The following is a 27792-nucleotide window of genomic DNA, read 5'->3' on the forward strand; positions in this document are numbered from 1 at the left end:
TTGAATTGAATCTTCAAAGTTCCTATATATAATTCAATAATAAAAATCTTCCTCTTTGCTTAGTGTTTGAGATATGAACTGACACCAGAATGACTAAAATAATTTTGAATGATTTAAAGAAGAAAAACCCAGTCACTCTGGGGGAAGACATAGGCCCAGAAAAACCCTGCTAATCAGGTATGTCAGGCTCTTCAGCTGGTGCTTGGAACATGGGAATCATCTTGGCTGTAAATAGCGAGGCTAACCAGAGACAGAATTATGATGGTGATGAAGTAGTCACTTTACTCTGGAATACTTTTAACTCTTTTATCTCCATCATATTGCCATGCCATCTGCCTCCCCAACCAGCAAAGGCCCACACAGGGTTCTAACCTCATTCCCACTGAGTTTTCTCTCAACCAGGAGAAAACCCCATTGAAGTGTCTTATTTGAACTGGTGGACTGGAAAATTCCATCTTGGAATATTTGAATTTCAAAAATCATCAGTATCCAAAAAAACCACAAAAAAAACCCCAAAAAACAAAAGTCAAAACCCCAAAAAACAAAACAAAACAAATCAAACCTAGAAAAACCCTTATCTCCAAGTGGGTTATTTTTCAGAGCCTGGAAGCTAGGGAGAGTGAGAGTTTAGTGTCTCTCCTAGGTACCAGCTTATTCTTGAGAACAAATGTTGAGAAGACCTATCTACCTTGCGAGTTGTTACAGTATCTCTAAATTTTCCATGCAACAACCAAGAGGTTTATGAGGACCTGTTGGGAACGGCTGTGCAAGAGGATGGTGGGAGTCGTCGCATGTGAAGGGGTGTAGCAGGGAGGGACTGCCGGCTAGGGCTGTTCAGAAAGTGACTCCAACTGGACATTTTACAATATTTGGACTTGCTGTTGTACTCCTACCATGACCTTTGCAGATAAGATGGCCTTGCCAAAATCAAGACAGTGTGATCAGAATGGATAAATGGCTTTTCTTCTTCCAAGCAGCAGCAGCAGATCACCTTGTAAGGAAGGAAGGCGGTCAACTAAAATATCACCTCTGTGTGTCTCTTGTCAGCCTGCACATTTGGAGACCTGCAATGTTCGACTGCTGCATTCCATTTCTCTTCTAATTCAGCTGGATGAATAACAATGTGAGACAGGAAGACATGATGCATTCTTTCCTTTTATTCATTTCCATAAATGACGTAGTCGTCCTTTCATTCAGCCTCAGCATGAGAATATTTAGAAATGTGGCTGCCAGGAGGATATACAAGTATGCACTGTTGTTTCAAGGAAACAAAAATAATGGTTTATGTGTTAATCTGCTAAATTGAGGGGGGGAAAGGAACATAAAATTAAAATAATAGATGACTGTGTATCAGATGTGTTGATGGACACCTGAAAGTGCCTTATTCATTAAGAAATCCATGGAGAGACTGCTATTCCATTACTAATCAGGACTAATGCCTGAAATTTTTGGGGGATAATTTCTCTAAAATTTGGCTCTTAATGGACTCAGAATTCCTCACCTTAAGAGATTCTGCTAGGCGGGCAGATGGAGTTTATTTTCTACTGAGCTGCAGAACAGAGATGTGGGCGTGTCTGTGCCTCGTTCTTGAAGCAGGAGTCCATGAGGACAGGAAGCTAGAACATTCCCAACCAGAGCATTTGTCTTGCCTGCTGTGGAAACATCTGCTCAGAGGGTTTCTGTCCTGACCCTGGCTCGTGGGAGGCACCTATTCAAACTTTCCTAGAGAAGTATGCACACCTTTCTTCCCTCCTCTTTATTTCTCTCCTTTTGGATAGACTGACAGCAGAGAGAATGGCCACTTATAATTCACAGTCTCCCAGCAGACCTGATGAACTTGTTTCATTTTCATAGGAGATGCTGCCATCTATATTTTGAGATGTGATACCTGATGGTCTGTGACTTGCAGCTCTGTCTGTTGGCTCCTGGCACCTGAGATCATTCAGCTCAACAGTGCTTCCATGGGAAATCCATGTGGTGCACAAATGGTCCAGTGTCTTGAAGGCAACACCGAGGGGCATGGCCTAGTTTTGTTTTAGGAACATTCTGCTGGCAATGAGACAGGCAGGATGTGAGGAGAAGAGGCTAAGGTTTGAGGGACCACCTGAGGAGATGGTGGCCCTTGACAGGGGGACTAGAGGACTACCATGGGAAGAGGGGACGGGGAGAAACTCTAGAGCTACATGGAGAGGACCTGACAAGGACTGCATGGGGACATGTGGGAGCAGGTGCCTGGGTGACTACTGATTGCATGGTGTTGATGAAAAGAGAAAAGCAAAAGTAGAAGACAGGTTTTAAAAGGTGTAGAGTTTGCTGCATTCTATTTTTTTAGATTTTATTTATTTGACAGAGATTGGGAGAGAGGGAGAGTGAGCACAAGCAGGGGGAACAGCAGTCAGAAGGAAAGGGAGAAGCAGGGTCCCTGCTGAGTAGGGAGCCTGATTGGGGGGGGGGGGGCTCAATCCCAGAACCCTGGGATCATGACCTGAGCTGAAGGCAGGTGGGAAATAACCTAAAAGCGCCCCTTCCATACTGGCGATTTCCTCAATGCAGAGCTTCAATGCCTTTCCTTCTCTCCCACAGCAAGTGAAGTGTTACACACTCCAAAGCCTTAGCAAACTGAAGACTACAAACGCCGTAAGCCTCAAAAATAGTGTCTCTGAGGGTTCTACTGAGTCCCTGTGAAGTAAAGTATCACCGATGTTATCATTCACACAAAGGCCAAGCACTTTCTAGGCTGTGGCATCACAAATCTGTGAGTATGCTAGCGGTCCTCTCAGGCCTCGAGAGTTTCTTGTCTTGTCAAATGACCAGAGAAAAGTACCTTGCCAGGATCACTGTCCCATCAGCACTGATATTCAAGTTCTCCAGTTTCAATTCTGTGGCTCTTGTCTGTGTCAATATATATATATGTATATATATACACACACACATATATATACATATGTATATATTTAAATATGTGTGTATATGTATATATATATTTAAATATGTGTGTATATGTGTGTGTATATATATATATACACACACACATATATATATATTTTTTTTTTCCCAAAAGGAGTGTTTTTTGTTCAGTTTTCATAAACAGCTTTAAACCCTGCTTTCACATAGATTTGGCCCTTTTTTTCCCCAGGAGCTGAATTTATTTGAGAAGTTTATTGCATCTTTATTCTAGACAGCCAGATAAGATGAAGTCATACCAAATGCTCACACTTTCGAAGGTAGGTATTTAAATACAGTGAAGACGTAGGTGCGCAAAATCAGCTGCTCTAGAAGTCTGAGCCAGGGAGAATACCTTACGACAAATATTTCTTGAGCATCTTCTACGTACTTGACATATGCTTGGGCCACAGCGTAAAGAAATATATAACCACCTGCCCTACTGTAAAGGCCAAGAGAAAATACACAGGAAAATTCAGTGTAGGGTGGTTAGAGCCATCATGGGGACAAGGATGTGGGGAGAAGCTTCTAGGCTGTGGTAAGGCCTTTCTAGACTGACTGTCTTAGCCTCTGACGCATCAGTGAGACATTGATGCAATCGCTGATGTAACAGTGTGACCCAGACTGCCCAGGAGGAAAAGAAGGGACATTCAGGAGGCTGGAGAGAAGATGGCAGACTGAGAGGATGGCGACTGTGTCAGGCTGGCTGGACAGAGAGTGTTCAGGGCGGCTGAAGAAGACTCAGGTTAACATGCCCGTGGTGTGGAAAGACAAGGGATAGTAGCTCAGCCTGCAAAACAGCTACTGTAGGCTGGAAGTAACAACCTAAAAATCAGAGACACCAGGTGCCTGGGTGGCTCAGTCAGTTAAACATCTGACTTCAGCTCAGGTCATGAGGATGGAGTCCCGCATCAGGTTCCCTGCTCAGCAGGGAGCCTGCTTCTCCCTCTCCTTCTGCCTGCCACTCCCCCTGCCTATGCTCTCTCTCTGTGTGTGTGTCAAATAAATATATAAAATGTTAAAAAAAGAAAATCAGAGAGACCGTGGTGCGATCATGTCTGTGAGCCTCACTTTAGCTGTGAATCCATGATATTTCCATAAAAAAACACAATTATGTCTGAGCAACTGTGAGACAGTGAATTATTAATAATTTATCCACTTGATATTTGTATTAGGTGTCAAGAGCATAAATATATCAATTAATAATTTTTTTAAAAAATACTGCTCTTAAAATCATAAAAGTGAATTTTCTGGGCTTTGTAATAGATAATTCATGCATGAACTGATTCATTATCACTCAGATAATAAAATATGCTTTCATATATCTCCTAGTTGCTTTTTGCTTTGTAACTATGGTGATCACATAACTTTCCATCCAAACTGGGCCAGTTTTCAGAGTGAAAGAGAGATTACGAATAATTATACAAAGACAATAGGCATGAATGTGAACCGTCCTGGGAAAACCAAATGTATGACTCTTACTCAATATGTGTATTTCAGTTAAAAATGTTTAAGAGATTACAATCCTTTAACATTTGGGATAGTGTTTGAAATGGAACATCCTTTCCTCTTTTCATTGGATTCCTTTCAATCTTTTAATATTCGAAAGTTGGTGGGCTACTCCCTTGTGTTTCCTTAATTTCACCTTTACATTTTTGCCAGCATCCTGAATAAATCCCTGGCTAAAATGTATGGAATAAAGATGGAAAATTTCTTAACCATGATGCTTCCCAGCTGTTAAATGTGCATATAGCTTTCTAAAGCAGAATTTTCAAAGTCAGGGAGGAAATACTTCATTTTGTTTTTCCTTGTTCCCGAAACAGAAATGGGGATCAAATTCAATAAAAACTTCTATGTCCAATGAAAAATGAAACATTGTTGAAATAAGAAAAGGGGAAGAAGTTGAAAGACTCACTCCAGAGACCGGCCAGACTGTTACACTTCAACGGATCCCTCTACAAAGCCACAATATTCAGCTCTTATTCAAGCAGGTGGCACGTTATTATTTGTATAGATTGATACCTTTGCTTATTATCCCCTTGACTGCACACAAAACACAGTAATTTGAATCTAATAATGTCTATAAAAACTTCCATTAATAATATAAAGTGTTATTAAAACATAAACAAATTATCTATGGCCTGTTCTAATTGATTTTTGTTTCTATAATTGATGGGCTGCTTTTCATTGTACCCAGGTACACCAGGACAACTAAGTTTGATAGTAAATGAAAATAATTGATTTCGGGACTGAAATGAGGCAGTTTGGTAACAGTGCCTTGTCAGCTTTCTTAGCTCCTACAGAGAGCAGCACCGCAGGCCTACCAGAGACGGAGGGTAGACAATGGATACATATTTTCTAGTTTTATATAGTTCCCTGATAATTGAAATAGTCAGTGCAAGAAGATAAATCTCATGCATGGCCATTTTATACAAATGGTAAAAGGAGTTTGTCTTTGTTGAATGACTCCCAAACCCCTACTGAATAAAATCGAAGGAAAAAGCAATTTCACAGGAGGCTTTCCTGGTCTGCCCCTATCCCTCGTTTCCCTGTTAACTCTTTGTAGCCTTCTGCAACACGCCTCTAGTTTTTACTGTGGCTTTTCCTGATGTTCAAACATACTTCCCACTTCTATTCATTGGCCAAAGCCTTCTGATGTAGCGACAGGTAGCTCAGGGAATCTCTGGAACATCTTCCTGGAATCCCCAGATTAATTTATATGTCCCGATTCTGTACTTTTCCAGCACTTTTTAGACGCCTTCCTGTTACGTGTCGATGGGACCTATTTGATTTATCAGCATGTACAACTCTTTACCCTTAGAGATCACAGGTTCTTCAAGAATGAGGGACAACCCATAACCTTGGATCTGGTAATGTATAACATGATCAGTGCCCACAAAATATGTCCTAATTTGAACTAAAATCAAATGTGTGTCTGTGTGTTTTTGTTTGCAGTTGTACCAACAGAGAATTAAACCCACCACTTCGAAGCAACTGCGTCTTGGTGAAGGGATAAGAGTATGGCCCTCGCTTAGATCAACCTAAGTGTGAATCACAGAGTTGCTGCTTCTCGGGGAGGTAACTCGGAGCCAGCTCCTTATGCTGGCTGAGCTTTATGTTCCACATTTGCATCAATGAGCTTACCACCAAGATTATGGCTCTAATTCAATGAAAAATGTACTTAAGTAACTTTGGACATGCTCGGTAAGCTTCCTTATCTTATTTCCTCTTCCTTTAACAGTTTTAAATTATAAAAAAATACCCACAGTGTGCATTTCTATAGCTATTGTTCTATCTGTGTGGTTATGAGAAGGTCTTATATTACACACCAGACTTACTCCACGTCCTTGCTTGGTCTGTTCTATTAAAGGACTTCTCCCACCCTCATTGCTACTCTGTAAATTGCCATTATTCCTTCACTGTCCAGCTCCTATCTTACCTGCCCAGCAAAGTCTATCAGAATTACTTGACAGATCATCCTGGTTCTCACAGTACCTCTTAAACAAATTTCTTACAATACAGTAGATATTATTTAACTGTAATCGTAATGCCAGATGGATTCCCCTAGCTTTGACAATTTTTTTAGCCTAGGATCATTTTTCAAAATAAAGAAATTAATGAGACATATATTGAAAGAATTTCTATACAGGGAAGATCTTTACTTTTTATGTTAGAAAGAAAATATTTTAAAACATAATATGATATTAAAATAAAAATATATAAATTCATGCCCATTTAAAATATATTCATGAGCAGTTTTTGTGGTCAAGAATTGATTCCTTTTAGCAAGAAAAAATGTTAGAAAATGTAACAAAATTATATTATATAGCATTATATATATATATATATATATTTGGACAAGGCATTTGTTACATACAAAATACTCAGTATTTGAATCATATCATAATATAAACAGTTATCTTAAAGAAAAGTAGCACAATGTATTAAAATAGCTGAACTTCACTTTTTTAAATATTGCATTTAATTAATAATTAAATATTAATTTTAATTTTTGTAACATAAAAGTGCCTACAATAGCCACTACAAGTTTCTTTGATTAGAAGTTTATAAATACAAAGAGAGAATAAATTAGTTTAATTTACCTTAATAACCAAATCAAATTTCTGGTGGAAGTCTCTGTTTACTGGTTCCAATATGCTAAGTTCTGCAGTCCTAGGATGCATATGGAAAAATCGTGGGTAATCCTCAGGAGTCCCTGAAAGACATTGAAATTTTGGCACATAATTGAGAACAATACATAGTATCTGTGTGTGCTATATCTACTTCCCTTCATTAACTGAGGAACAGAATCACAATTTCATTAGTAAATTAACTTTCAAAATCATGCAGTCTAGGGAAAGGAGACAGAAATGTGGTATACAATTAATTAGCTTATGAGTCAGAAGATGGAAAGTATTTCTTATTGGGGTGATTTTCCAAATATCTTTTATTAGCAGAGCTCTTTAATTAATTTGAAACATCATCACATGAAAAGAGATATTAAGTGTACGGAGAGCAAATTTTGAAGTATAAAATTGTGTTTTAATGGTGCATAAATCTTAATTATAGCCTGCATGGTCTTTCACTGTATCTCGTAATAAACAAAGACTAATAATTTGTACCAAATATCAAGCTGCTTGAAAATTAAAATGAACATATTCTGTTCCAGCTGGGCAAATATTTTTCTTAAGGCAAGAATCTAGCTAATCACATCAATCATATTAAATAAAAATGTATTGATGATATTCTTAATGTCTAGAGAGGGTATTTCTTAAGTACAGGCATTTTAGTGAGTTGAAATACATTTCTTCCTGCAGAAGTTTCCTTCAATTGCATTATTTTCCTTTGTATGATGTGGCATCCTTTTTCTCAATGTGAAGAATAAGTAGAAGTCAAATCGTGTAACTATAGAGTATGTGTATGCATTTGGCACAATAGCCATAAGAATGAAATAACTATGGTTTCCAATTATTAAAGGCTACTATGTACTAAATGCTTTATGCAAATAATCATCAATAAGTCTGTAAATCATTCCCATTTTACAGAGGAGGACTTGGTAACTTTGAGATATTAATTTGTCCAAGACCAAAGAGACAATATAAGACAGAGCTTGCATTCAAATCCAGGTTGCCAGAGCCAGACATATTAAAAAATGGATTAATTTCTATTCTTCTTTTGCTTCAACACTGAGACAAGATGAGAAACTCTCCCGGGGCATTTTGTGAGGGAAAAAAAAAAAAAAAGTTTACCAGTAAAATAGACTTGAAAATACAGAAATAGTCAAAACTGCACATGACAGTTTAGCATATGATAAAGTAATCATCTCAAAACAGTAGGGGGAAATAGGTTTTTGAATACTAGCATTTATCAAATAGAACAGCCATACAGAAAATGATCGAATTGCATCCATTTTTTATACTAGAGTAAACCCCAAATGGAGAGTATATTCATACACAATAAACAATGAAACAATTCAAATGCTAGCAATAGATGAAAACACAGATGAATTCTACTATAATGCGAGAGTGGGCATATCTCTCCTAACTATGGCTCAAAATCAAGAAGCAACAAGGGAATAGAGAGATAAATTTGATGACATTACAAAATAGCTTGGCAAGACACAATAAACAAAGTAAAACGACAAGTGACAAACTAGGGATAATATCTGCAATTAACAACAGACACAAAATGTTCATATCCCTAACATATGCAGATTTACAAATTAGGAAAGAAAAAGATCAGCAATACATTAAAAAGACTGGGCTAGAGAATGAAAAGAGTTCATAGAAAGAGAAAGAAACAAATCTTGACCAAGTACAAAGATGCTCACCTTTATACACAAGAAGACTAATGCAAATTAAATTTGAGATTAAACCGAGATTCCATTTCCTGTTTGTTAGATTAGCAATGGTCCAAAGTGGATACCATACTCTATTGGTGAGCCTGTGAAAAAATATGCACTTCCAGACATTTCTGGTATTATTAAAAGAATGTTATAAAACCTATGATGGAAAACTTGGCATATCCATGAAAATGATGTATTGGGGAATTCTAAGAAGACGGCAAAGTTGGAAGCATTAGGAATCTATCTCTTCATGTAGTCAACACTGATGAAAATGTTTTAGAATTTCGGTGTCTTAAAGTCTTACAAATTCCAGAGTAAAGTGTGGATAGTAAAATATGATTAATTTCTAACAATTGCAGCTCTTAGCACAGTAGCTACTACCCACTTGGCAGGGAGCTGGACCCATGTTCCAGGAGAAGCTTATACACAACCTCTGGGAGCAAGATTGGACAAAAAAGACCATGTCCTTCAAATAGCAATGATCTGTGCTCTCCCTGGCAATTCCTGTTTCTGATCACAGAGGTGTAGGTGACTATTGTATCACACACACACACACACACACACACACACACGCATACTCATTATTCCCATTGTTATAAGCCCCTCCACTTAGGCTGAATTAACTTCCATGAGATTTGAAAGCCAGCATCCTCTTTACCCCCTTCATTTTTTTTTTTTTTTTTGCTCTTTCTCTTTTTCCCCCCTTCGAAGATAGGCATTAAAGAGAAGGACAACCAAATGTGACTATACATGAGGGGAAATTAGAAAGTCACCATGCATACCCAGGGGAAGGCATAGGCTCAGAAATTACTTGAGAAAATCTTAAGTATTTTCACTTTAGACTAGTTCTCAGCATAGAGACAGACTACAACTATAAAAAATAAATTAATCAACAAAAGTAGAAACAAAACCCAGTAAATCCTGGGAATGTGAAAAATTCTGATTTCCAGAATTACCACATTATTAGATTCAAATGTCCAATTTTTAACAAGAACACCGAGTGTACATAAAAACAGGAAAGTATGACATTGGGGAGGGTAAGTGCTATCGTGAGTGCTGTGAAGTGTGTAAACCTGGTGATTCACAGACCTGTACCCCTGGGGATAAAAATACATTATATGTTTATTAAAAAAAAAAATTTGGAAGGGGAGGCGAACCATAAGAGACTATGGACTCTGAAAAACAACCTGAGGGTTTTGAAGGGTCAGGGGTGGGATGTTGGGGGAACAGGTGGTGGGTAATGGGGAGGGCACGTTTTGCATGGAGCACTGGGTGTTGTGCAAAAAGAATGAATACTGTTACGCTGAAAAAATAAATAAAATGGGAAAAAAAATAGGAAAGTATGGCCCCTTCAAAGGAAAAAAAAAGACTGAATCAACAGAAATAGCCCCTGAAAAACGCCTGATTAATGAATGTCCTACTAGACAAAGATGTTAAACAACTGTATTAAAGATCCTCAAGGAACTAAAAACAGCTATAGAGGAAGTAAAAAAACTGTTGCATGATCAAAATGGAAATATCGATAAAGAGAAAGAAAACCTAAAAAGAAACTATAAGAAATTCTGGAGCTGAAAAAGGCAATACTGGAATGAAAGGTTTACTGGAGAGATTCAAAGACAGATTCAGAAGGCAGAAAAAGGAATCAATGAACTAAAGATAGGGCCATGGAAATTATTGAGTCAGAGTAACAACAAGAAAAGATTAAACAAAAGGGAACAGTACCTAATTGACCTGTAGGGTACTATTAAGACCAACATATACATTGTGGGAGTCTTCAAAGGAGAAAAGAAAGAGAAAGGTGCAGAGAGAATGTTTGGGGGGAAAAAAAGTCTGAAAATTGCCAAAGTTTGATGAGAGATACAGATATAGATCCAAAATGCTCAATAAAATTCATGTAACATGAATTTAAAGACACACCAAGAAACTTCATAATCTAACCCAAAAGACAAAGACAAGGAGAGAATCTGGAAAGTAGCTAGAGAGAAGGGATTTATCATCGCATACAAAGGGTGCTCAATGAGATTATCAGCCTATTTCCTATCAGAAACCTTGGAGGCCAGAAGAGAGTGGCCCTATATAATAAAAATGCTAAAGGAAAGAAAAATGTCAAAAAAAAAAAAAAAATCCCGTATCTGGCAAAACTGTCATGTTAAAGTGGCAGAGAAATGAAGATACTCCAGGAATGATGAGGGAGTTCATTACCATTAGACCAGCCCTACAAGAAATGTTTTTTGTTGTTTTTTTTTTCCCATTTTATTTATTTTTTCAGCGTAACAGTATTCATTCTTTTTGCACAACACCCAGTGCTCCATGCAAAACGTGCCCTCCCCATTACCCACCACCTGTTCCCCAAATGTTAAGGGAGCCTGTGGGTTACAAGGTGAGGACAGTAGATGATAATCTGAAGCAGAAGGGGGAGTAAAAGATCTCACAAAAGGTAAATATATGGGCAATTATAAAAGCTAGTATTATAGTAACAACCATCTGTAATTTTACTCTGTGGTTTCTACATAGCATAAGAGACTAAGAAATTTTAAAGAATTATTAGTTTATGTTTTCAGGCACATGATGGAGAAACATGTGAATATGCTACATAAACAACCTAAAAGGGTGAGGACTGAGCTAGAAAAGAGCAGAGTTTTGTACACTATTAAACTAATGTAAATTCAAGTTAGAGTGCTATGACTATAGGATTCAAATATAATTCCGATGATGCAAACAAAGAAAACAGTTATAGCATATACACAAAAGGAAATAAGAAAGGAATTTAAACTCTCCAAAAAAAAAAAAAAAATCAATGAAACACAAAAGAAGATAGTATTGAAGGAAATGAGGGATGAGAAAGCTGTAAGCTATGTGGAAAACAAATAGCTAGATGACAGAAATCCCTCCTTATCAGTAATGAATTTAAATGTAAATTAATTAAATTCTTCACTCAAAGACAAACAGATGGATTAAAAAAATAATCCAACTATATGTTTTCTACAAGACACTCACTTTAGATTCTAAGACACAAATAAGTTAGTAGTGAAAGGCTGACATATGTTATACCATGAGGACAAAATGAAATAAGCTAGTCATAAAAAAGACAAATACTGCATGATTTTACTTACATAAAGTACTTAGTCACAATTACAGAGACAGTAGGTAGAAGCAAGTATTCTAGGCATTGCAGGGAAGAGAAGAATAGGGCATTATTGCTTGATGGGAATAGAATTGCAGTTTTATAAAATGGAAAGGGTTCTCGGCACAACCTTATGAATGAATTTAGTATCACTAAACTGTATACTTAGAAATGGTTAAGGTGGTAAATTGTATGTTATGCGTATTTTATTATAATAAAAAATCATATTAGCATTTAGTTTTGACACAGAAACCCACTTCAAGGAATTTTTTGCATTTTAATAATAAAATGTAAGTAATTACCTAAATATACTTTACTAATGGTCTGGCTGAATAAATGTTGATACATCCTCAAGTGGATAATAACTGAAATGAAAAAATGAATGATGGGTATTTTTACCCATTACTACATTACTGTAGAGTTCTCTGTAGTTATATTAAGTGAAAAAATAACTTGGAGAAAAGTGCATATTGTATTACCAACTTTTAAGAAAGAGAAGTAAACACATATGTAAATAAAAGGAAATATATATACGAATGTGTCTATACGAATGATAATAAGATGATAAATTATAACATCAAAAAAGTACTACATATGAGAGATAGAATGTCTTGAGGAAATAGGCAATGAAGCTTAAATTTTTTAAAAAAATTAAGTCACATAAATATATATCATTATAAGACACTGAATATAAGGGCAACTCAAAAAATAAAAATAAAATAAAATTTAAAAATCTAAATGTTTATTTAGTTGGTGACATAAACACAAACAGAAAAGGACCATCTCAGATACCTTTAAAAGATAGTAACTTGATTTCACATTCATGATATAATGTAGCTCTAGAATAATAGAAATTACCAAAAACAAAAACAAAAAAATAAATAAAACAAAACAAAATAATGAAAAAAAAACTGTCTATGATAATAATAGTGTTCAAGTTAGTGCTGTTATAAGACGGTTATGGAACTATTTTGCCAGAAGTGAAATGAATAAGAATGTGGTGTCTTAATTCTATCATTCTCAGTGTTAGAAACAATTCTTATCATAGAAAACTGTATTGCCATAGAAACATAAAGAAATTTATGGCTATTCTCCAAGTTTTTATATTGTGGATATGTAGGAATTTATGATCAGTCTCAGTCAAATGTTACTGATGAACAGAGCTATAACTTCTTTTGGTAGAGCAAAAGCAATTATGATATACAACTTCTCTCCAGAATGATTTTCAATGAAAACCTTCGTGTGACCCCTGAATGTTAAGTGCTTTGCAAAAGCCAGGCCATTACTGAAGTATAAAAATGTTTTCCAAGAACAGAAGTGCATGTCTAAGTTCAAGGACCCTACAGATTCACTTAATTTTCTCATTTAGAAAATGTGGTATTCATTCCATTTAGCAAAGGTATACTTAATTCATCTGAAAAAGTTTTTTCTTGGTTTCAGTTCAAGATGGTGGCATAGGAAGACCCTAAACTCACCTCCTCCATGGAACACACTAAATTACACCTATTAATAGAACAGTTGCTCCTGAAGAAGAACTGAGGGCCACTGAACCGCCAAAGAGAGTGGACAGAAAGAGAACGGGAAAAGAGATGGAGACATGGTAAGGAAAGGAATCCTCATCCCCCCACACTGCAAGCCACAATGAAGTGGGACAGTACTGAGGGACTGGGAACAGAACCCTCTGTCCTTGGATACAGAAACAAAGTGGTGGATTCAAAGAGATACTAGGATATAGAAGGGATAACACTAGAACACCTCCAACCACTAGGGGAGCCACTGAATGCTCTCTAGGTCAGAGGGACTGGAGAATGACATGATTCATATTCCTACCCCACCTTAAAAGCCTGGACCAGAGCAGGGTCCAGAGGCCATGGCAAGTGGGTCCAGTCATCTCAGTGAGCTTGTGACTTTAGTAAGTTCAGTTTCCACAGGCCCACAGCAATCCTGGTCACACTGGGGCACAGAAACAAAAGCATTATTATGAGTGCCAGGGAACTGAGAGAACAGTCTCTCCCCACCAACCATGAAAGTCAGACTGGAGCAGGGTCCACCTCAACAATCAGCTGGCAATCTCAAGGAACCCAGGGTCCACAAAGCCACATCAGTCACCTTATAGTTCTGAGCACAGAAAACAAGGTGTGGCTTTGTGTGTGCTCTTTAAAAAATATTATTATTATTATTATTATTATTATTATTATTATTATTATACTTTTTAAAAATTTATCTTGTCTTGTTATGATTTTATTTTTTTCTCTTCTGTTTGCTTTTTTCTTTTCTTTTTTCTTTTTCTCATTTTTTCTTTCTTTTCTTCATTTATCATTTCCCTTTTTCTTTTATTATTGTATTTTCCCTTTTTTCTTTGTATAAAAAGCCATGATTTAAAAGAACAACTATCATTTACAGCTACAGCTCCAACCCACCAGCAGAACTCACCAAGCATTCACAGACTACAAAGAGAACGTGTCACAGGACCATTTGTTCAATTTTAGGACAAGTAATTGTTTTGCCCAATCCATAGAAACACAGACAGAAAGAAAAACAAAGTGGGGAGACAGAATAATATGCTTCAAAAGAAAGAACAAGAAAAAAAAAATCCTAAAGGAAACTGAGATAAGCAATATGCCTGATAAGGAATTTAAATTAAAGATCATAAAGGTACTCACTGGGCTGCAGAAAAGAATGGGAGAACTCAGTAAGAACACCAATAAAGACATAGATAGTATTAAAAAGAACCAATCAGAGTTTAATAATACAGCATGTAAAATAAACACACACACACACACAGTAGGGAATCAACAGTAGGTGAGATGCAGAAGAAAGTATTAGCCATCTGGAACATAGGGCAATGGAAAACACATAAGCAATACAACAAAAAGAGAAAAGAATTTTTTAAAAATGAGGATAGATTAAGAGATCTCTTGGACATTGAGTGGACAAACATACACGTTATAGGAGTCTCAGAAAAAAGACACAGAGAGAGAAAGGTGTAAAAAATTTATTTGAATAATAATTGAAAATTTTCCTAACCTAGGGAAGGGAAATAGACATTCAAATCTAAGAAACATGGAGAGTTCCAAACAAGATTAACCGAAGGAGGTCCATGCCATAGCACATAATACTTAAAATGTCAAAGGTAGAAGATAAAGAGAGAATCTTTAAAAGAGTGAAAGAGAAACATAAGCATTAACTATAAGATTATCAACTGATTTTTCAGCAGAAAATCTGCATTCCAGAAAGGAGTGGCATGACATATTCAAAATGCTGTAAGAAAAAGACCCTATAACCAAGAATTTTTTGCCAAGCAAGGTTATCATTCAGATTTGAAAGGGAGATAAAGAGCTTCCCAGACAAATAAAATACAAAGGAGCTTATCACCACTAAAACGGCCTAACAGAAAATGTTAAGGCCATTTCTTTAAGTGGAAAAGAAAGGCCCACAATTAGACATAAGAAAAATATGAATAAAAAGATGTAAAATATGACAACATAAACTATGGAGAAGGGTGTAAAAAAAGAAAGGGAAAAAGAAATATTTCTTCCTTTTCTGCTTTTTTTTCTTTTCTTTTCAGAATGTGCTTGAGCTTAGGTGACCACTAAATTAATATGGACTGCTATTTACTTAGGATGTTATACATGAACCTTATGAAAATGACAAACTTATAAAAAAATAATGAGAAAGAAGGCCAAAGAAACACTACAGATATTCATTGATCATGAAAAAATAGCAAGAGAAGAAAGGAACAAAGAACAAAAAACCCAGAAAACAAATGTCAATAAGCACATACCTAACAATAAGTACGCTAAGTATAAATGGCCCAAGTGCACCAATCAAAAGGCATAAGATAGGATGTATAAGTCAAAACAAAACAAAACAAGACCCATCTATATGCTGCCTACAAGAGACTCACCTCAGACATAGACACATACAGACTAGAAGAGAAGAGACAGAAAAACATTCACCATGCAAATCGAAGTGGAAAAAAAAAAAACAAAACAAAAAACTAAAGCCAGGGTAGCAACACTCGTATGAGACAAAATAGACTTTAAAACAAAAACTGTGATGAAAGACAAGGAAGGATACTACTTAACTATAATGGGATCAATCCAACAAGAAGATACAACTGTAAATATCTACACTCAACACTGCACCACCTAAATACATAAAGCAGATATTAATAGACATTAAGAGAGAAAATTATGGTGATATAATAATAGTACGGAACCCTAATACCCCACTTACATTAATGGATAGATCATCTAGATGGAAAATCAACAAAGAAACAATGTCTGAATAACACATTAGATCAGACTGACATACCAGATATAAATAGAATATTCCCTCCACAATCAAGAGAATATACTTTCTTTTCAAGTGCACAGGGGACATTACCCAGAACAGAGTATTTAGGCCATAAAAATAAGACTCAATAAATTTAAGAAGCTTGAAATCATACCATGCATCTTTCCTGACCACAATGTTAGGAAACTAGAAATAAATCATAAGAAAATAATTGGAAAAGTCATGAGCATGTGGAGACTAAACAACATGATATTAAACTACTAATGGGCCAATGAAACAGAAGAAATAAAAAAACACATGGAGGAAATGAAAACAAGGACGCAATGGTCCCAAATGTCTGGAACACAATGAACACAGCTTTATGAGGGAAGTATTTGGCAATACAGGCCTACCTCAGAAAACAATAAAGAAACTGAAATAAACAATCTAACCTTATGCTTAAAGGAACTAGAAAGGGGCGCCTGGGTGGCTCAGTGGGTTAAAGCCTCTGCCTTTGGCTCAGGTCATGATCTCAGGGTCCTGGGATCGAGCCCCGCATCGGGCTCTCTGCTCAGCAGGGAGCCTGCTTCCTCCTCTCTCTCTGCCTGCCTCTCTGCCTACTTGTGATCTCTGTCTGTCAAATAAATAAATAAAAATTAAAAAAAAAAAAAAGGAACTAGAAAAAGAACAAACGAAGCCCAAGGTGAGTAGAGGACAGTAAATAGTAAAGCTCACAACAGCAATAAATGAGTAGGAGCTTAAAAAGAAGTAGAAAAGAAATCAATGAAAGTAGGACCTGGTTTTTTGAAACAAATAACAAAATTGACAAACCTTTAGGCAGACTCCTCAAGAAATAATGAGAAAGGACTCAAATAAATACAATCAAATGAGAGAGTAGAAGTAATAACTGGTACAACAGGAACACAAAGGATTTGGGCACCTGGGTGGTACTGTTGGTTAAGTGTCTGACTCTTGGTTTTGGCTCAGGTCATGGTCTCAGGATCATGAGACTGAATCCCATGTTGAGCTCCATGCTCAGCACAGAGTCTGCTTAAGACTCTCTCTCTGGGCACGTATTGCATGGAGCACTGGGTGTTGTGCAAAAACAATGAATACTGTTACGCTGAAAAAAATAAATAAATTTAAAGAAAAAAAAAAAGACTCTCTCTGTCCCTCTGCCCCTCCCGCCTAAAATAAATAAACAAATCAATCTTAAAAAAAAAAAAAGAAATATAAAGGATTATGAGAGAATGCTATGGAAAATTACATGCCAACAAACTGGAATGCTTAGAAAAATGGACAAATGCCTAGAACTATACAATCTTCCAAAACTGAAACAGGAAGAAATAGAAAAACTGACAGACTGATTACAAGTAATGAAATTAAATTAATAATCAAAAAATGACGCAAAAATAAAAATTCAGGACCAGATAGATTCAAAAATTAATTGTACCAGACATTTAAACAAGAGTTAATATCTATTCTTCTCAAAGAATTCCAAGAACAGTGTAGGAAGGAAAGCTTCCAAATATATTCCATGAGGCCAACATTATTCTAATACCAAAAGATACCACACACACACAAAAGAAAACTGCAGGCCAATATCTCTGATGAACATAGATACAAAAATCCTCAAGAAAATACTACCAAATTTCATACAATAATGAAATGGAAAGCTCAATCACCAAAACTTGTTGGGATTTATGCCTGATTGCAAGGATGATTAAATATTCCCAAATCAATCAACATCACACAGCACATTAACAAAATGAAGGATACAAATCATATCATTTTGATAGATGCAGAAAAAAATATTTGACAATATTTAATATCCATTCATGATAAATATTATCAACAAAATGGGGTGAAAGGGAACATACCTCAACTTAATAAAGGCCATATAAGAAAAAATCACAGCTAACATCGTACTCAGTGGTCAAAACTGAGACCATTCCCTCTAATGTTAAGAGCAAGACAAGGATGTCCACTTCACCACTTTTATTCAATACAGTCCTAGAAGTCTTAGTCACAGCAATCAGACAAGAAAAAGAGGTAAGAGGAATCCACACTGATAAAAAAGTTAAACTGTCACTATTTGCAGATGGTAAGACACTGTACATAAGGAACTCTTAAAAACTCCACCAAATATCTTCTCCCATTCTGTCAGTTGTCTTTTGGTTTTGTTAACTGTTTCCTTTGCTGTGCAAAAGCTTTTGATCTTGATGAAATCCCAACAGTTCATTTTTGCCCTTGCTTCCCTTGCCTTTGCCGTTGTTCCTAGGAAGATGTTGCTACGGCTGAGGTCGAAGAGGTTGCTGCCTGCATTCTCCTCAAGGATTTTGATGGATTCCTTTCTCACATTGAGGTCCTTCATCCATTTGGAGTCTATTTTTGTGTGTGGTGTAAGGAAGTGGTCCAATTTCATTTTTCTGCATGTGGATCACCTCACACCAGTCAGAATGGCTAAAATGAACAAGTCAGGAAATGACAGATGCTGGAGAGGATGTGGAGAAAGGGGAACCCTCCTCCACTGTTGGTGGGAATGCAAGCTGGTGCAACCACTCTGGAAAACAGCATGGAGGTTCCTCAAAATGTTGAAAATAGAACTACCCTATGACCCAGCAATTGCACTACTGGGTATTTACCCTAAAGATACAAACATAGTGATCCGAAGGGGCACGTCTACCCGAATGTTTATAGCAGCAATGTCTACAATAGCCAGACTATGGAAAGAACCTAGATGTCCATCAACAGATGAATGGATAAAGAAGATGTGGTATATATACACAATGGAATACTATGCAGCCATCAAAAGAAATGAAATCTTGCCATTTGCGACGACGTGGATGGAACTAGAGCGTATCATGCTTAGTGAAATAAGTCAATCGGAGAAAGACAACTATCATATGATCTCCCTGATGTGAGGACATGGAGAAGCAACATGGGGGGGTAGGAGATAGGAGAAGAATAAATGAAACAAGATGGGATTGGGAGGGAGACAAACCATAAATGACTCTTAATCTCACAAAACAAACTGGGGGTTGCTGCGGGGAGGTGGGATTGGGGGAGGGGGAGCGGGCTATGGACATTGGGGAGGGGAAGCGAACCATAAGAGACTATGGACTCTGAAAAACAACCTGAGGGTTTTGAAGGGTCAGGGGTGGGAGGTTGGGGCAACCTGAGGGTTTTGAAGGGTCAGGGGTGGGAGGTTGGGGGAACAGGTGGTGGGTGATGGGGAGGGCACGTTTTGCATGGAGCACTGGGTGTTGTGCAAAAAGAATGAATACTGTTACGCTGAAAAAATAAATAAAATGAGAAAAAAAAAAAAAAAAAAAAACAAAAAAAAACAAAAAAAAAACTCCACCAAAAAACTACTAGAAGTAATAAGTGAATTCAGTGAAGTGGCAAGAAACAACAACAACAACAACAACAACAACAATAATAATAATAATTAATCAGTAGTGTTTCTATACACGGACAACAAAGTTGCAGAATGAGAGGTTTAAAGAAAAAAAAATACAGTTTGGCTATTGTGGATATTGCTGCTATGAACATCGGGGTACATATGGCCCTGCTTTTCACTACCTCTGTATCTTTGGTGTAAATACCCAGTAGGGCAATTGCAGGGTAATAGGGTAGCTCTATTTTTAATTTTTTAATTTTTTGAGGAATCTCCACACTGTTTTCCAAAGTAGCTGCACCAACTTGCATTCCTACCAACAGTGTAAACAGCAATGTCCACATTCTCCAAACTGTGGAAAGAGCCAAGATGCCCTTCAACAGAAGAATGGATAAAGAAGATGTGGCCCATATATACAATGGAATATTACACAACCATCAGAAAGGATGAATACCCAACTTTTGTATCAACATGGATGGGACTGGAGGAGATTATGCTGAGTGAAATAAATCAAGCAGAGAAAGTAAATTATCATATGGTTTCACTTACTTGTGGAGCATAAGGAATAACATGGAGGACATTAGGAGAAGGAAAGGAAAAGTGAATTGGGGGAAATTGGAGGGAAAGATGAACCATTAGAGATTGTGGATTCTGAGAAACAAACTGAGGGTTATGGAGAGGAGGAAGGTGGGAGGATGGGAGAGCCTGGTGGTGGGTATTAAGGAGGGCACATATTGCATGGAGCCCTGGTGTGGTGCATAAACAATGAATTTTGGAACATGAAAAAATAAAATTAAGATGTTAAAAAAATTTATAATCACATCAAGCACAATAAAATACCTAGGAATACCCTTAACCAAAGAGGTGTAAGATCTGTACTCTGAAAACTAAAATACTGCTGAAAAGATATGAAAAGGACACACAAAAATGGAAAGATATTCCATGCTTATGGACTAGAAGAATTAATATTGTCAAAATGTCCATATCACCCAAAGCAATCTACAGATTCAATACAATCCACATCAAAACATCAACAACATTTTTCAGAAAACTAGAACAAATAATAATAAAATTTGTATGGGATAACAGAAGACCTTGAATTGCCAAACCAATCCTAAGAAAGAACAAAGCTGGAGGTATCACAATTACAGATTTCAAGATATACCCAAAACTATAGTAATCAAAACAGATTGCTATTAGGACAAAAATAGATACATAGATTAACAGAACAGAACAGAGAGCCCAGAAATAAACCCATAATTCATATGGTTACTTAATCTCCAACAAAGGAACCAACAATAAGCAATGGGGAAGAGAAAATATCTTCAATAAATGGTGCTAGGAAAACTGAACAGCTACACGTAAAAAATAAAACTAGACTAGTTTCTAGCACATTAAACAAAAATAAATTCCAAATGGATTAGAGACATACACATGAGACTTAAAATCATAAAAATCCTGAAGAGAACACAAACAGTAATTTCTCTGGAATTAGCCACTGCATCATTTTTCTAGATATGTTGCCTAAGGTTAGGAAAACAAAAACAAAAATAAACTGTTGGCGCTTCATCAAAATAAAACTTTACTACACAGCAAAGGAAATAATCAACCAAACCAAACTAATGGCATTCTACTGAATAGAAGATATTTGCAAATGACATATCTGATAAAGGGTCAGTATCCAAGTATGTTAAAGCTAACACTAATTGTGCATGCAAAAGTGAACACCAGGAAAGGAACAGGATGCTCACTCCCATGCTCCTAGTACAAGGTTTTAATCAGTTGTGTCATTACATCACATAATGAATATCCAAGCACATCAAGTCAGCCTGACAGTTTTTAAACAATTAGAATTACTAGAAATGTAGGCTAACATCCAATATAATTAATAGTAATCAGTGCTTTATGCAATTGTTGAGCATTGAAGTTTTAACTAATGATTATGAAAGCATCACTATGAAACATTAGAGGGCTAACTCAACTTACTTTTAACTCATGGGACAAGGAATGAAAGAGTTGTCTTCAATCCAACATGTAACTATCTTAAGCTAACATGTACACAAATTACCTGAAGTAGATTAGAGATAGCTACAGATTGTGCACTTCTCACCATGAAGTTGAGTCTATTTTCAGTCTTCTTGAATAAGGGCTAGAGTCCTGCTTGATTTGATCAATGGTTGGTAGTGGAAATGATATCATTCCAGTTCTGGGACTAAGCTTTGAGAAGGTAGCCTTCATTTTTGGCTTCTTAGAAGTCAGTGACCAATACTGTGAAGAAGGCTATAGAATAAGGTGAGGCGGAGGGAAGGGGAGGAGTGAGTAACCTCCTTGGATGTCTATATCCCTGGCAAGCTCCCAGCTGAAGCCACACATTTGAGTAGCATCAACTGCACTGTGTGAGAAGCAGAAGACCTGACCTGTCAATCCCAATCAACCCACAGAAATAGGAGAAATACCAAGTCGTTGCCATTTTAGGTCACTAATCTCTTGAGTGGTTTACTGTACAAGAACAGACAACTAAAGCACTACCCACTGTCTCTACAGCTTCTCTTATGTTTCCCCAGCTTGTATTGTTTTCATGAATTTTGGTTCATTTCCACAAAGTTACTTGCCCTGAACTTTACTGTTTTTCCCACTGGCTGTAATGGGTTAATGAGTAGAGCGACATAGTGAACAAAGAATTGAGAATGGTAAAGCCTTCCCACAAACCCAGGGTCACAATCCTTTGGGCTATTACTTGAGAAAGAAATAGACTTCTGTTTGATTTAAGCCACTGTGTTTCGGAGGTTCTTTATAGAAGTATTCAAGCTGGTACATTTACTAATATAAACACCCCCTAGCCCACTACTATAGGTAACATAACTTTGCTTTGGATTCAATCAATGCTCTCATTTTTAGCAGATCTATTTTCATGAGTTCCAGTATTTGTAGCTTATTATTCTACCCTATGTGATCTTTATGGGGGACAGGACAAGAGTTTCAATGTGTTTGAAATGAATAGTTTTCTAGAACAATTTCCAGGGAAAGCCATAAAAATATGAATAATACTGATACTCAGTACTATGACCTGTGTAGTAGGAGACACATCTTCCAATAATGTGTGCCATAAAATCAAACTTCTCACATACCTACATAATAATAATAATAATAATACTTCACAATATTCCAGTTTATTAGCCAGCAATAAGTTTCTGATTATGGAGAAGAATAACCCAAAGAATCCAAAAAGGAAAAAGAAAATTTCTGAATTAGTGGAGGTAATTTAAAATTAGAATCAACATCCTGGAAAATAAAAAGGCCTGAGGGAAGGTGACTCACAGATTATGTGTGAGGTTACTTAATGTTTGAAATGCCAGCATATAAACAAGGATGCAGTTATAAGGTGTATGGCTGGGGAAAACAAAACTAAACAAGAAAAGTAAAGGCAAATAAATAGAAATTCTGGATGCTCCCTCCAGCATTTGTGAAATTTGAAATATACAAAAGAGGGAATTCCTTTTTAAGTTTAAAATATAATTCAAATCTGAATTTTCATGTCTTTTCCAATATGACTATCCTGTACACTTGAGCACAAAAATACTAATATTTCATAATGCCCATCTGAGTTAATGTGTGCTTGTATAAAATGTATGAACCCAAGTTTTCTGGTTTGGTGTCTCTATTCTTAACTAGTGCGTGACACCAACTCTTTAGCTGCTAGAATATTCATAATATCATCACAATTATTATACTACTTTAAATAAGGAAAAGTAGCTATTAATTATATTTTAATATTTATATGTTAGTATGTAACCTCTATCTTAACTATATGTTATATTTATTATTTTTTTAAAGATTTATTTATTTATTTTAGAGAGGGAGTGTGTGCGAGAGGGGGAGTAGAAGAAAGAGAGGTGAAGAAGACGTTCCCCCAAGTTCTGAGCCTGACCTGGGGCTCCATTTCAGGACCCTGAGATCATGACCTGAGCAGAAACCAAGAGTCCGATGCTTAACTGACTGAGCCACCCAGTATTAGAGTACCCCTATGTATTAGAGTACCCAGCATTACAAAATACTAACATTTTAAGCTACTATTATCAACCAAGTGTTAGTAGACCTTCTTATATTATTGGAAGTAAATACATAACTATTATATTGTTCTTAGTGTCGGTGTGGGAACTCTCATGGAAATGCCCTCTTTTGTCTCTGATGAGAACTTTTGACTTCAAGTTGATTTTATCCTATATAAGTATTGGTACTCCTGCCCTCTGTGGGTTTACGTATGCCAGAAATACATTTCCACCCTTTCACTTTCAGCCCACTAGTGTCCTCAGGCTTAAGTGAGTTTCTCATTGGTAGCTTATTGTTAGATCTTTTATAAAACATCCATTTAGCTGGTCTATGTCTTTTAACTGGAGATTTTAAACCACTTATATCTGGAGTAGTTATTGATGGGTAAGGACTTACTGTTGCCACTTAATTGAAGTGTGTTTGCAGTACAGCCCAGTGAGGGTGAATCAAAGTTGCAACTCAGGGCTGACAGCAGGGTCCCAGTGAGGGAAGACACACCGTGACTTAGGACCCCCAAGAACAGGGCACAACAGTGACTATGCCCGGGGGGGGGGCAGTCTCACTGCAGTGACAGTTCCAGCTCCAGGGAGGAGACAGAGTAGAGACCACTGGGCCGCTCTGTCATCTAGGTTCAGCCCTGGTGAAGACTGTAGGTCCTCCCTAGCAAAGGCTACAAATGCCCATTGTGGTGAGGTTTGCTGGGATTTCTCTGCTCTCCTGGTCCTGTGAGATGGAGTCCCTCCAAGAGGACCCCTCCTGGCACCAAACTGCTCAGACTTGGGGAAGGCATAAGGTAGGTAAAGGGCGCCCTATGCTTTCCTATGTGGGAATCATCAGTCTGTAAGCCCTGTAGAGTTTCTGCTGTTTCACTTTCGTAGTCCAGAGCTTTTGCAGAGCTATTCCCATCAGTCTGTAGTTATTTATTGTTTTGTTATTTTTGTGGGCAAGACAAGAGTTGGGGCCTCTTAGCCCACCATCTTACTGACATCACCTCCTCTGTATTTTTACTTACAAAAAAAAAATATTATTCCTTTCACTTGGTTAGAAATTTCGCCATTCCCCTTTAGTTTTGATTCTCTGGTTCTATGGCTTTCCAGTTTAACAGAATGTGTTCTAGTTCTTGAAACTTATCAAGATTTTTTTTTTTTTAGCCTAACACACAATTTTTAAATAAATGTATTTTGGGTTTTTAAAAACAATTTGAAAAGACTGTATATTTTTTCTTTTTTTTTTTTCTATTTTAATCCCTTATCACTTAGTCATTATATGCTTACTGAATTTTTATCAACTTCATCTAAGTTCTAAGAAGGTAGCTTTAAAATCTTTCATTATGATAACTGTTAAGTCAAAATCTCCTTGTATTTCCTTTTTTTTTTAAGATTTTGATTATTTATTTGACAGAGAGAGAGATCACAAATAGGCAGAGAGGCAGGTGTGGGGGGAAGCAGGCTCCCTGCTGAGCAGAGAGCCCGATGTGGGGCTTGATCCCAGGACCCTGAGATCATGACTTAAGCTGAAGACAGAGGCTTCAGACATCCCCTCCCTGTATTTCTAGTAGTTTTTGCTTTATATGAGTTTCAATGATTTGTCATTAAGTAAATTTATATTTAATCAAGGGCTTGATTTTGTCAGATTTTGCTTTTGCCTCTTTTGAAGTAATCATGGGTTTTGTCAATTACTGTGGTATATTATACTGCCTTATTTGTAAATAAAACCAACCTTGCATTCATGGGTTAAATTCCATTTGGGCACAATGCATAATCCTGTTTATAAGCTGCTGGATTTGATTTGTTAAGTATTCAAATGAAAAACTCTGCACCTATATTCATAAGGGATATTGTTGCATAACTTTCTATTCTTATGCTATCTTTGGCTAGTTTTGTTATCAGGGTGATTCTAGCCTCACAGAATGAGTTAGGTAGTATTCCTTGCTCTTTTATTTTTAGAAGGATAGCTGTTAAATCTTTTTAAAAAAACTTTAGTAGAATTCCTGGGTCAAGACTTCTGGTCTTGGGTTTTTCTTTGAGAAGTTTTTTGATATATCGATGTCCTTACAGGTCATAGGTTAGCTCAGAATTTTCTGTCTTCTTGAGTCTGTTTCGATAGCTTGTATCTTTCTAATAATTTGACCCCAGCAGTTTTCTAATTTGTGCATAATTGTAGGTAATATACCCTTATAATATTTTGATGTCTAAAAGGTCAGCAATAAGGTCCTTTCTTTCATTCTAGAGTGAGTAAATTGCTTCTTCTCTTTTATATTCTTGGTGAACATAGCTCAAGGTTTGTCAGTTTTGTTGTTCCTTTCAAAGAATTTAAATTTTAGTTTCATTGATATTCTTTACTCTGTTTTTTATTTTCTTTTTCATTAATTTCCACTCTAGACTTCATTATTTCTATCCTTATGATTTCTCTGTTTTAGTTAGCTCATCTTTTTCCACAATCTTGAGAGATTACATTGTTGATTAGATTTTTCTTCTTTATTAATGTTGGCATGCTCAACCATAAATCTTGTGCCGAGTATCTCTTCATCTTCATCCCATAAATTCTGGTGTGACATGTTTTCATTCTTACTTATCTCAAAGTAGTTTTCTTACTCTCTTTGTGGTTTTTCCTTTGAACCATTGACTATTCAGGAGTATCTAATTCCACATATATGTGAGTTTCCAAATTTCTGTTGTTAGTGGTTTCTGATTTCATTCCATTGCGGTCAAAGAATATAGCTTGTATAATTTCAATCATTTTCAATTTAATAACACCTGTTTTGTGGCCTAACTTGTGGTCTATATTGAAGAATATTTCATGTGCCTTTAAGAAAAAGGTGTATTCCATTGTTTTGGGTTTCGGTATTGTATGAATATCTGTAGGGTATGGTTGGCTTGCAATGCTGTTCAATTCTGTCCTTGCTCCCCTCTGTCTAGCTGTTGAATCCATTACTTATGTAGGGTTGCAGAGTCTCCAACTATCATGCTTGAATGATCTATTTTCCCCCTTCAGGTTTATCAGTTTTTGCTTCATGTACTTTTGGACTCTATTGTTAGATGCATATATGTTTTTAACTATTATACCTTCCTAATGGATTGACTCTGTTGTTGCTATAAGATGTTCACCTTTGTCTCAAATTAAAAAATATTGTCATATAATCTATTTTTGTCTAACATCAGTAGTATTACTTCAGCTCACTTTTAGTTATCATTTTTGTGGACTGTCTTTTCACAACCTTTTACACCCCAAAGGTTCATGTCTCCATATCTGAAGTGTGTCTCTTGTAGACAATGTATGGTTAGATCATGTTTTCCTTTCTTTTTTATCCATTCCACTAATCTCTGCCTTTTAATTGGAACATTTCATTAACTTACATTGATTGTGATTACTAAAAAGGTAGGATTACATTTGCCATTTTGCTTTTTGTCTTCTATATTTCCTGACTTTTCTGTTCCTCTATTACTGACTATTTTGTGTTAAATGTTTATTTTTCATATATACTGCTTAAATTCCCTTGTTATGTCTTTTCACATAAATCTTTAAATTGCTTAAGTAATTTAAATCTTTAAATTTGCTTCCCTCTTTCTAGTTATTATTGTAAATGCATATTTATACATTTCATATCCATCAATGCTGATATCTAATTATTGCTTTATAACATTTTCTTTATATTAGATAGAAAAGGAAGGGTTACTAGAAAAACGCTATCTTTTATACTTACCTATGTAGTTGTTTTTCCACTATTCTGTATTTCTTCATGTAGATTTGAGTTACTATCTATTGTGCTTTAATTTCAGCCTTAGATTTCTCTTTGATATTTCTTATAGAGAAGGTCTGCTACTGACAAACTCTCTCATTTTCTTTTTCTGGGAATGTCTTAATTTCTCATTCATTTTTGAAGGAAATATTTGTCATATTTAGAATTATTGATGAGCAATTTTTTCTTTTAGTACTTTGAACATGTCATCCACTGTTTCCTGGCATCCATGGTTTCAGATGATAAATCATAATTTTATGGAGAACCAATATCTATGAAAAGTCACCTGTTACTTTCATATTCTTTATTTGTCTGTGTAATTTGGTAATTTGATTGAGATGTGTCTGAATTTCTTTGAGTCTATACTTTTTGAAAATTCACTGAGTTTCTTGGATGTGCAGATTGTTTTCCTG

The 27792-nt window shown here is 36.3% G+C and overlaps 1 protein-coding gene across 1 annotated transcript in view; it reads right to left on the reverse strand.

The window, feature by feature from the left end:
- Positions 1-27792, reverse strand: part of PCDH15 (protocadherin related 15) — a 567896-nt gene that overhangs the window by 388378 nt on the left and 151726 nt on the right. Inside the window, exon 7 of the mRNA XM_046026577.1 lies at positions 7047-7159. Coding sequence (XP_045882533.1) covers positions 7047-7159 — 113 coding nt within the window. The remainder of the gene's footprint in view (positions 1-7046; positions 7160-27792) is intronic.

The sequence above is a fragment of the Meles meles genome, chromosome 13 (assembly GCF_922984935.1).
Source record: "Meles meles chromosome 13, mMelMel3.1 paternal haplotype, whole genome shotgun sequence".
Taxonomy (NCBI): domain Eukaryota; kingdom Metazoa; phylum Chordata; class Mammalia; order Carnivora; family Mustelidae; genus Meles; species Meles meles.